This window comes from Neofelis nebulosa, chromosome 10 (genome assembly GCF_028018385.1).
Source record: "Neofelis nebulosa isolate mNeoNeb1 chromosome 10, mNeoNeb1.pri, whole genome shotgun sequence".
Lineage (NCBI taxonomy): Eukaryota > Metazoa > Chordata > Mammalia > Carnivora > Felidae > Neofelis > Neofelis nebulosa.
Genome location: NC_080791.1, coordinates 59,973,074 through 59,985,143, shown reverse-complemented (window position 1 = coordinate 59,985,143; position 12,070 = coordinate 59,973,074). Strand labels below are relative to the sequence as shown.

At 37.0% G+C, this 12,070-nt stretch overlaps 1 protein-coding gene across 7 annotated transcripts in view; it reads left to right on the top strand.

Annotated features, from left to right (window-relative positions):
- The window catches only part of NUP98 (nucleoporin 98 and 96 precursor), a 117,551-nt gene that overhangs the window by 17,270 nt on the left and 88,211 nt on the right, over window positions 1-12,070 (top strand). For all 7 annotated transcript variants that reach the window (XM_058687905.1, XM_058687904.1, XM_058687903.1 and 4 more), the window contains 7 exons: window positions 1,479-1,580; window positions 1,691-1,867; window positions 3,429-3,568; window positions 4,860-4,967; window positions 6,217-6,397; window positions 7,877-8,040; window positions 11,383-11,520. In XM_058687905.1, the coding sequence (XP_058543888.1) occupies window positions 1,479-1,580; window positions 1,691-1,867; window positions 3,429-3,568; window positions 4,860-4,967; window positions 6,217-6,397; window positions 7,877-8,040; window positions 11,383-11,520 (1,010 nt within the window). The remainder of the gene's footprint in view (window positions 1-1,478; window positions 1,581-1,690; window positions 1,868-3,428; window positions 3,569-4,859; window positions 4,968-6,216; window positions 6,398-7,876; window positions 8,041-11,382; window positions 11,521-12,070) is intronic.

Below are 12,070 nucleotides of genomic sequence, written 5' to 3'. Positions count from 1 at the left end.
TACTCACTTTTGAACTTGAAATTAAAAATTTTATACTTACACAAGTAGAAAGAATGGTATAATGAACTTTCATGTTATTTCCTAGCTGCATCAATCAGCATTTTACTAGTCTTGTTTATTTTTTATTGTATGGTATTTATTTTTATTTTAAAGAGAGAGAGCATGCATGAATGGGGGAGGGGGCAGAGGGCGCGTGAGAGAATCTTAAGCAGGCTCCATGCTCAGTCTCACGACCCTGGGATCAAGACCTGACTGATATCAAGGCTTGGACACTCAACCGACTGAGTGACCCAGGTGCCCCCAGTCTTGTTTTTATCTTTCTCTTTTTAAGGGGAGATGAGTGTTTGAACAGTATGTTTTAATGCAAATCCTCAGAAGCTTTCTCTTAACTGGTGAGGGTTGTAACAATAGAGGAAAATTTTTTTAACTCTCTTCTGACCTCTTCTTGAAATACCCTGTGCATATAGGTCCTTGACTTTTGATGGTTCACTTGTTTAAGTGTATTTACTTATTTTGAGAGAGAGCATGGAAGGGGCAGAGAGAGAGGGAGAGAGAGAGAGAGAGAGAGAGGGAGAGAATCCCAAGCAGGCTCCACACTGTCAGCACAGAATCCTCTGCGGGGCTCAGACTCACCAACCGTGAGATCATGACCTGAGCTGTAACCAAGATTTGGACACTTAACTGACTGAGGCACTGTTAGGTCCTTGGTTTTTATTTTATTTTATTTTTATTAAAAAAATTTAAAAAAAAATTTTTTTTTTTTTAACGTTTATTTATTTTTGAGACAGAGAGAGCGTGAACGGGGTAGAGGCAGAGAGAGAGGGAGACATAGAATCTGAAGCAGGTTCTAGGCTTTGAGCTGTCAGCACAGAGCCCAATGCAGGGCTGTAACCCACAAACTGCAAGATCATGACCTAAGCTGAAGTTGGATGCTTAACCGACTGAGCCACCCAGGCACCCCTGTTTGTTTGTTTGTTAAAGAACATATTTTCTGTCCTAGAACTATGGAATTAGACTCTCAGGTTGGAACCTGAACATGTGTATTTTGAAAACCCTTCCCAGGTCATTCTGAAGTGCTCTCCTAAATACGGACCATCCATCCCAGTGACTATGGAACGTATGGTGATTGGAGAGAATTGAACACTTTAATTCTGATTATTTTACTTTTGTCTGTAGCTTATAATCACTAGTTACCTTTGCACTCCTTTTGGTTTCAGTTGGCACTTTTTTTTTTTAATCCATCAACATCTATAACTTTATTGAAAAGTCACACTTCACTTTTTTTTTTAACCTGAGGCAATGAATACAATGCTTAATTTCAAGACTGTAATTTGTAGTATGATGGACTTTTGAAAAAATTATTTTCAGAGAAGACCAACGATTGTATTGAAACACAGAATGTTAAGAAATACTAAAATCCTTTTTCATTGGATCACCTGTTTAAGATTTTGTTTTGACCCTGGATTTTGCTTTTTCAGGTACTGGTTTTGGTACTACTAGTGGAGGGGCTTTTGGAACATCTGCATTTGGTTCTAGCAATAATACTGGAGGCCTCTTTGGAAATTCACAGACCAAACCAGGTAGGGGTTTTACTTGGAATACAGTTGGTTTATTCGTAGTTGATATAGGACTTCATATAGTGGTTCCAGTACATCTATTTAACTGTTTTTCCCCCTCTCCATCTCCCCAGGAGGATTATTTGGTACTAATTCATTTAGTCAGCCAGCTACTTCCACAAGCACTGGCTTTGGGTTTGGCACATCAACAGGAACATCAAATAGCTTGTTTGGAACTGCAAGTACAGGGACTAGTCTCTTCTCATCCCAGAACAATGCCTTTGCACAAAATAAACCAACTGGCTTCGGAAGTAAGTAGGATATCATTGGACTTCTGCATCCAACAATTTGATTTGCTTATTGAATATATTCTTTCTTCTTCTTTTGCCTGTGTTCATTTACCTCCTTTCTCTACCAGATGGCAAAAACATGGGGAGAGGAAATCTTCAAAACGTATTGAAAAGTTTAATAGGCTTTAAATGAGGAGGTTGGGTACATCTTCCCATGAGTGGAAATCTAAGAAGCATTATTATTTAAGGAATATGCAGAGGAAGAGGCTCCTGATATAGAATGACCAGATAGTATATGGAAAGCCAAGTCAGAGTGATGTCATAGTTGTTAAGACAGGAGAATTTCAAGGAGGAGTGTATAGTCATCAGTATTGTACTGCAGAGGCACCTCCTTGCCTCTGTTTCACATTTGTTATGAGAGACTAAAGCAGGAATGACAAATACTGGAGATGACCTGGTTACTCTTCCATTCATTATCCATGGCAGATGATTTTAATTGATGGTTTCTTTCTCTTTAAGTCTAAATGTGGCCTAGGGATACTTCTCCACACCGTACTTTGAGGCAACCACTATTGGTTGAACAGGTGTGCTCTGTGAGTTGATGCATTCTTAGCACAGAAGTATAGCAGAATGAATAAGTTAGCCAGCTATCTGTATTTCACAAAGGGAAAGTTTGTAGGGTATTGAAATACTTAATGATGACAATGTAAAATGCAATCTAAAGTGCTAATTCAAAAGAGATGTGCCTGTTTACCTTAAACCATATATTAGGACGTGTTTTTAGAAAAGAAAGAGTTTGCCAGTGAGAAATCACATTCCTCTTAAATTGGTAATTAGGATCTGACTTACTATGAAATACTGGCAGATAACTTTATTGTTTACTGACATTTCTGGCACCCTTTGTATAACTTCTTGAGAAATAATATCTCTTACTTTGAAAAATATATTCCTTAGATAACAGTTAAATTCACTTTTATGGAGTTTTTTGAAACTCAGCTTTTTGGAAAAGTAAGGTAATTAGAGGATTCATTCTATAAAACAATCAAGATGCCTACTAATTTTTCTAAATTATTTTTCTGGGCAGAATTTTATATTAACCTGTTTGGTTTCCCTAATAGGACCATTTATATGTTTTGAACTTTTTGGTTATGTGTATGTGTTTGTATTAATGTAATATGTATTATGTAAATAAAATACACTGTGACCCTATTGAAGTCTTTTGTGATGTTTTCAGAAAGACTGGTTCATTCAGCATGTAGTTTTAACAAGAAAGGAGAAATGAAATAAAATTTATGATGAAATAGAGCACTATTTTTTTTTCACTTTCTTCCAAATTTACCCAAGAAGAACTTTATAGACATTTAGCTGACAAAGGGATTTAGATTTTGTTTCACTTCAAAGTTTTGAGCCTAGAATTTTATCTGTGTCTATATGAAATACCTGTTTGAAGATACTAGGGAAATTTGTAAGATAGAAAATTTGAGTATGTGAAAGTAATGCATCTATAGTGCCACAGCCCAATTCCAAGATGTCTTACAGATTCTTAAACTGTTTTCATCTTATTTTTCTTTGTAATTTACAGATTTTGGAACAAGTACCAGCAGTGGGGGACTTTTTGGTACTACAAATACCACCTCCAATCCTTTTGGTAGTACATCTGGCTCCCTCTTTGGGCCGAGTAGTTTTACAGCTGCTCCCACTGGGACTACGATTAAGTTTAATGTAAGTATTTCTTTCCAGTCTTTGTAGAATATATTACTCTCCCATTTGTATATTTCTTTGCAGGATGAATCATAAAATTTCTCCTTTTTCCAGTTCTGCACAGCTTAGTCTCACTCTTCTAAGATGTGTTAAGAACAAAATCTGTAAATAGTTATATAGTAAATATGAAAAGTCATGAAACATAAATCTAGATTATGTGTATTTGAATTATGCTTAACCCAGTCAAATTTATATTCACAAGGCTGATTACAACAGGTAGTAATGATGTTGAACTTGTATTTATTGCATTCATAACTTGGCTCTAAAGGAATGGTTGAATGCTCAACCATTATTGAAAATAGGGCCTCTTTAAGGAGATATATGGAATAACTCCTAAATATTTTGTGTGCCAATGAAGAATAAAACTTGTTGATGAAATGGCAAAATGGGGCAATGGAGTTTTATGTTTTCTTTGGCTTTTTTAAGACTTGGGCAGAGGGTTAGAATGGAAGATTTGTTTATGAAAATGTATGGAATATTACTTGATGTAAGATACCATTTGATGCGATTGGGGAGATACTTAGGGTAGGCTGGAGGCGCAGTTAGCTTAAAGAAAATCTGGGGAAAGTAGGTCTTGACTGAACTTCTTGTTAAAAGTTACTCCAGGAAATGAAGAATTTCTCAGGCAAGGCAATTCATAATATTGAATTTAGAAACCTAAATTTTATAAATAATAGGGAAAAATAATTCCTGGAAAGTGTAATAATTGAGGAAACTGACAATACTAGTAGAAATCTTTGGTTATATATTGTGCCTGTTTCTCATAAGGTTATAGGGGAAAAAAAAAACCCCGGCTTCCATGTTTCTTAAATGCAACAACAGTTATAAAGCAGACACTTCGCTTTATTTTATGTATTTCTTTCTTCTTTCTTTCAGATACTTCAGAGCAGGGTAGGAGATAGAACTCAGAGATTCAGGTTTAAATGTACATGTTGGGTAAATTGGATGAAGTTTTCCTTATGCATACAGTATTAAGTGTATTTTAGTATGTAATTAGATGGCTTGTTTATGGACTCAATGTCTGTGATAACTATTATTGTGATTGATTTATTTAGATAACGTAGGGGAGAGAGATCAGAAATGCAATGTATTTAATTAAGCGCCATTGAAACTCTGATTTAGCAAAAGACCTACAGGACTAGATAGTGTAGAGTTCAGTGGTTGAAGAATTGTGTCTGGAGAGTAGGGATTTAAAGTTTAGACTTAGACATTTGCTTTAGACTCTCATATTTGCTTTTATCTTCCTTTACAGCCTCCGACTGGTACAGATACTATGGTTAAAGCTGGAGTTAGCACTAACATCAGTACCAAGCACCAGTGTATTACTGCTATGAAAGAATATGAAAGCAAGTCTCTAGAGGTCAGTAAAATGCAATACAGAATATCAGCCTAACCTTCTGATTCTATTGGAAAGCAATTTTTAAAACTGTTTTTGATTATTTTTAGGATCAGTGGTTCACACTGGGTTTATGTAAAAGACTAACAACCAAATTTTTTTTAAGTAAGCTCTTTGCCCAGTGTGGGGCTTGAAGTCAAAACCCTGACCAAGATCAAGAGCCACATGCTCTACTGACTGAGCCAGCCAGGTGCTCCACAAGCAAATTATTTTTAAAAATTAATGTATTATCTATACATATCTTGTTTTAGGAAGGTCAATATTCAGCTTGTTTGTACTGGTATAGTTCTGTTAGTAGTCCATTGTGATTGTATGTTCTCATTATACTGGGCGACGTGTGTGTACGTGACATGCACGTGATTTTAGTAAACTCATGCAAAGTCATAAGTGTACAACATACTAAGTTTTCACCAAGTGAACAGACCCATGTTACCAGGATCCAGATCAAGTCACTGAGCATTACCAGCATTCCTGATGTCCCACATGTGCCCGGTCTCCCTAGGCACAATCCCCCTGCCCACCCCGCCACCTCTTCCTAAGCTAACTACTATTGTGAGTGCCCATGTTTTGCTCATTTTGAACTTTATATAGATGGAATCTTACATTACCTACTAAGTCTGTTTTTCCACACTGTGAGATTTATCCATGGCGTTGCATGAAGTTACAGTTTGTTCATACTATAATATGATAGTGTGTTGTATATTTTGAGTGTCATCCCTAGTTATAGCTGTTGCTTCCTCTATATCCCATACTGTACTTGATTTATTGTAGTGTACAGAAACACCCTGACGTGTGAGTTAGAACTCTTAAACTGTATCCCTTTTTTACCTAATTTTCTGAAACCCCTCATCCCGTCCCAGAAACTTTGATATTTCTAGCTAATTTTTATATTTGGGGTGGGAGTAGATAGGATTATTATATAGCCTTGTACTAAAAGAAACTATTGCTGTTTATAAAAGAAAATTAAAATTAAGATATGATTGGTCCTTTGGCCTGTGGTTTTAGTAATTATGGTATGGATTTTAGTGTCCACTCTACACTGATGAAAGTGTTTTTCTGTAATGGTGATAAGTTCATGTTCTGTACTTCTCTGTTTTTTAGTCATGGTTCCTATGTGAACATGAACGTTGAATTCTAAATTTAAGTATTTAGTTTCCTAAATAATTTTTTTGTCTGCATATTAAGATTGGAAATACGCTTTCCCTTCCTCTAGGAACTTCGTTTAGAGGATTATCAGGCTAACCGGAAAGGCCCACAGAACCAGGTGGGAGCAGGTACCACATCTGGCTTGTTTGGGTCTTCTCCAGCCACCTCCAGTGCAACAGGACTCTTCAGCTCCTCTACCACTAACTCAGGCTTTGCATATGGTCAGAACAAAACAGCCTTTGGAACTAGTAAGCATTTGGCATCATATTGAGGAGGGACAGACAACTAAAAGTAAAACATAATTGTCATTTTTTGATAAAATAATTCAGCGATGTCAGAGGAATAGAGTGTCTGATATGTAGATGGGGATGGAGAGATACACAGTAAATGGAGATGGTTAAAAAGGGCCTCACTGATAAGGTGACATTTGGAAGGTGACCTATCTGAAGAATGTGAAGGATAAAGCTATACAGATATCTGGAGGAACAACATTCCAGCCAGAGGAAGCTGTAAGTCTAAAAACCCTGAGTTTTTTCCAAAGATAATGAGAACCAAGGGGAAGTATTAAGGGATATAAGGACTATATTTTATAGGACATTGTGGGTCATTGTCAAGATGTGAATTTTTATTTGAGTTAGGAAGCCATTAGAAGTTTTAGAAAGAGAAGTCATGTGATTATGAGTGAAGGATCATCTGAACGCTGCTATATTTAGATTGTGGTAGCTACACTTGTGAGTATAGCATAACCTAGAGACTTGTCCAGTCGCTAGGTTGTACACCTGAAACTAATATAACATTGTGTTTCAACTTCAAAGACTCAAGAAAAAAAGATTGTTAAGGGGGCAAGGGTGAAGGCAAATAAATTAGAAAAGCTGTTGCTTCATTCACGTGAGAGATGATAGTGGCTTGACTGAGGAGATGGAGGTAGTAAACATGTCAGATTCTAGACCCGGTTTGAATATAGAACTGATGAGATTTGCCGATAGATTGCTTTTATGTGGGATATGAAAGAGGGAAGTCTATGATGATGACTAAATTACTTTATGAAAATACTACTTTTGTACAGGTAATACATATGTATGATAAAAAGTTCACGAGACACAAAAAAGTCTGTAACCAAAGGTATCTTGTTTGCTTCCCCTAGCTATTATTTTCCTCCATAAAACACGCAAAAGTTGGACTGTTTTGTGATCTTTTACAGAGATTTATACACACCTGCGAATATACAGATAAATACATATTTAAGTGGCATTTAACATTCATTTCAGACTTGGTATCCTGTGATGTAGTTTAGCCACATACTCATCAAATACAGTGTATCCTATGTGAAATAGAAAGCCTCTGTTCTCAAGAAAAACTTAATCTAACAAGGTTAAAATACACATACAGATTCTGAGTGTGGTGTGGTATTTTGTAAATAGAAGAAAGTTTTGGACTCAAAAAAGATTACTTAGCCCAGCCAGGGTTCTTGGAGTCAGAGTATTATTATAAGAATTAAAGTCTGAACTAAATCCAGAGTTAGGTGAAAAAGGATGGGAAGTGAAATGGTTATCTGTTTTGAGTAGTGAATGAAATTTTCCTACATCATTTAGATATGTAGATATGTAGATTTCCTACATCATTTAGTCAAGAATATTAATGTTGTTGCAGTAACTGAATAATGTGAGATTTGAGGGGGGTTTTTCTTTTCTCCATTTATTTTTACTGTATTTCTTTTTTTCTGAAAGGTACAACTGGGTTTGGAACAAATCCGGGTGGTCTCTTTGGCCAACAGAATCAGCAGACTACCAGCCTCTTCAGTAAACCATTTGGCCAGGCCACAACCACCCAGAACACTGGCTTTTCCTTTGGTAATACCAGCACACTAGGACAGCCAAGTACTAATACCATGGTAAGGAAACAGACCTTTAATTAACTCCAGGTCTTATTCAGAGAACTAAGCAATGAGGCTTCTAATCATATCAAAGTAGCAAGTTCTACCTCTACGGTAGTTCTTAAGGGTTGACGGTATATAGAAAGGAATATGCAAAATGTAAATAATTAAAGCCTAGATTCTAGTCCAAACTTTACTCCCTCCTCACTGAGGGGCTGTTGAGCAAGTCACTTACTCTTTCCAAGCATATTTCCTTATCACCAGGAGCTGCTTCATGTGCTAGAATAGAATTGGCCACTAAAAGTTATACTTTGTGACATTGGCTCTACTCATTCTATGGAGTATAGGAGAAAATACTTACAAATTACTAGCTGTATTTCAGCATATTCTTTCAGCTTTTTCCTTAAGCGGAGTCAGGCAAAGATGTGTAGTTCATTAAAATAAATAAGGGAGCACTAAAACTCAGAGCCATATTAGATAATTGCTATTTCTGTGCAAAAAGCAAAAGAGAAAGTCCTTAGAGTCATTACCAGTTTCTGGTTTTTTTTTTTAAGTTTATTTTTTTTATTTTGAGAGACAGCGCATGTGCACTGGGGAGAGGCAGAGAGAGAGGGAGAAAGAGAATCCAAAGCAGGCTCTGAACTGTGAGCGCGGAGCCTGACACTGGGGGCTTGAACTCAGAAACTGTGAGATCATGACCTGAGCTGAAATCAGATGTCAGACACATAACCAGCTGAGCCACCCAGGTGTCCCTTTACCAGTTTATTTCTAAGGACTCTTTTTGGGAAGAATAAAATTAAGATTAATGAGAAGTATGATTTATTGATTAAAATTTTCAGAATTTAACTGGCCTTTAAGTTAGAGATACTGTATCTGATTAAAAACCCAGTACAGCTAGATCCCAAAAATCTTTAAAAAAATTTTTAAATGTTTATTCATTTTTTTGAGAGAGAGAGAGACAGAGACAGAGCATGAACAGGGAAGAAGCAGAGAGAGAGGGAGACAGAATCCAAGGATTCTGAGTTGTCAGCACAGAGCCCTACACGGAGCTTGAACTCGCACACTGTGAGATTATGACCTGAACCAAAGTCAGACGCTTAACCGACTGAGCTACCCAGGTACCCTTCAAGCCCCAAAAATCTTACAAATACTTGGCAAACCAAATTCACCAACATGTGGAAAAGATGATAACCATGACCAAGTGGGATTCATCCTGGAAGGTTGATTCAACATAGGAAAATTAATAAACATAATAAACAAAAACTATATGATCACTTCAGTAGGTGCAGAAAAAGCATTTGACACCCTTTCATGATAAAAACACTCGACAAAGATAGAAAGGAATCCAGGCCAACTAATCTTTGACAAAGCAGGAAAAAATATCCAATGGAATAAAGACAAATGGTGCTTCAACAAATGGTGCTGAGAAAACTGGACAGTGACATGCAAAAAAAATGAACCTGGACCACTTTCTTACACCATACCCAAGAATAAACTCAAAATGGATGAAAGACCTAAATGTAAGACAGGAAGCCATCAAAATCCTCGAGGAGAGGGGCGCCTGGGTGGCGCAGTCGGTTAAGCGTCCGACTTCAGCCAGGTCACGATCTCGCGGTCCGTGAGTTCGAGCCCCGCGTCGGGCTCTGGGCTGATGGCTCGGAGCCTGGAGCCTGTTTCCGATTCTGTGTCTCCCTCTCTCTCTGCCCCTCCCCCGTTCATGCTCTGTCTCTCTCTGTCCCAAAAATAAATAAAAAACGTTGAAAAAAAAAATTAAAAAAAAAAAAATCCTCGAGGAGAAAGCAGGCAAAAACCTTGACCTCAGCCGCAGCAACTTCTTAACATGTCTCTAGAATCAAGGGAAACAAAAGCAAAAATGAACTATTGGGATCTCATCAAAATAAAAAGCTTCTGAACAGCGAAGGAAACTATCAGCAAAACTAAAAGGCAACCAACAGAATGGGAGAAGATATTTGCAAATGACATAATAAAGGGTTAGTATCCAAAATCTATGAAGAATTGATCAAACTAGACACCCAAAAAACAAATAATCCAGTGAAGAAATAGGAAAAAGACATGAATAGACACTTCTCCAAAGAAGACATCCGGATGGTGAACAGACACATGAAAAAATGCTCAATATCACTCCTTATCCGGGAAATACAAATCAAAACCACAATGAGATACCACCTCACACCTGTCAGAATGGCTAACATCAATAACTCAGGCGAGGATGCAGAGAAAGGATCTCTTTTGCACTGCTGGTGGGAATGCAAACTGGTGTAGCCATCCTGGAAAACAGTATGGAGGTTCCTCACAAAATTAAAAACAGAACCACCCTACGACCCACGAATTGCACTACTAGGTATTTATCCAAGGGATACAGGAATGCTGTTTCGAAGGGACACATGCACCCCAATGTTTATAGCAGTGCTATCGACAATCGCCAGAGTATGGAAAGAGCCTGAATGTCCATCGACAGATGAATGGATAAAGATGTGGTGTATATATATACAATCAAAAAGAATGAAATCACTGTTGAATTCTCATTTCAGCAATAGTTCATTAGTGCAATATTTTTCTTTAGTTAACTAATGTATAAAATAAAATATCTTCTTAAGCACTGGATGACATAAACTTTATTTGTAATTAGTATAGTTTCTCATGTCAAATTAAGACTTAACATTACACTCCTGCCTCTGTGTCCAGATTGATAATTTCAGCTGATTGTTTTCAGTTGTATGATTTAAAGTCCATTGCCCGGCTCAGCATTGATTAGTTCTTTTGGCATAACTCTCTGAAAATGAAGCATTCTGTCATATTTTGTTTTCAGTGTTACAGTCCTGCTATCTCTTAGAGCATAAGAGTTTAGTATAAAGTCTTACCACTGCCCAGGACATTGGAACTCATTGGGCTTAGATGTAGATATGAGGGTTTTATTTGTTTTTTTTAAATGGCCCTGCTCGTTGTTGTGAAGAAAAATAATGCTTTATGTATTTAGCATAATATCTATCTTATAAACTGTTTTTTAAAAACATTTTTTTTAATGTTTTTTTTTTTTATTTTTGAGAGAGATAGAGACAGCATGTGAGTGGGTTAGGAGCAGAGAGAGAGGGAGACACAGAATCCGAAGCAGGCTCCAGGCTCCGAGCTGTCAGCACAGAGCCCGACGCGGGGCTGGAACTCATGAGGTGTGAGATCGTGACCTCAGCCGAAGTCGGATGCTCAACCGACTGAGCCACCCAGGCTCACCCAAAATGGCAGCTATTATTAATCTTAAGATTCTTAAAACTGACTGTTGTAAGTCTGATTCTTAAGACTGACTGTTGTAAGGATATCTTTTAATGTAGATACCTTTTGCAGGGTTTATTTGGAGTAACCCAAGCCTCACAGCCTGGAGGTCTTTTTGGGACAGCTACAAACACCAGCACTGGGACAGCATTTGGAACAGGAACAGGTCTCTTTGGGCAGCCCAATACTGGATTTGGTGCTGTCGGTTCGGTAGGTTATTACAGTTGATCTAATTTGAAGATATGTATAAATTTGTTAAAGAATTTCTAAGAAAGATTTAACTATATTTCAAGTGTTTTTATTAGGTCTTAGACAATGCTGATAGTAATTAAAAGCTATTTGGTACAAAAATAAGTAACATTAGTAGGTTAATTTTCAAGTAGTAAGTTCTTTTTTAAACTTCTTTGCCTCAATGCTTATGTACACTTTACTTATGATAGCACAGTATCACTCCAATTGGTTAAATTGTTGAGTCTAAATTGAAGTGCTTTCATTATTAAGTCAGGTAATTTTTAGTTCCTATACTCTATTCTCCTGGGTGATACGTTGGTATGATATTTGAGAATTAAGAATTCCAAGTTGCTAAAGTTGGTGATCTCATGGTTTTCCTGCAGCTGGAGGCTTAACTGAATTGTGTTTGACCCTAAAAATAATAGTAAATTCTGTATTACCACTTAAACTATAAGAATCAATAAAAAACAGCCAATCTGTCTTATTTACCCATTAAAAAAAAGCTTTGAACATGCTCTTGGTGGATAAT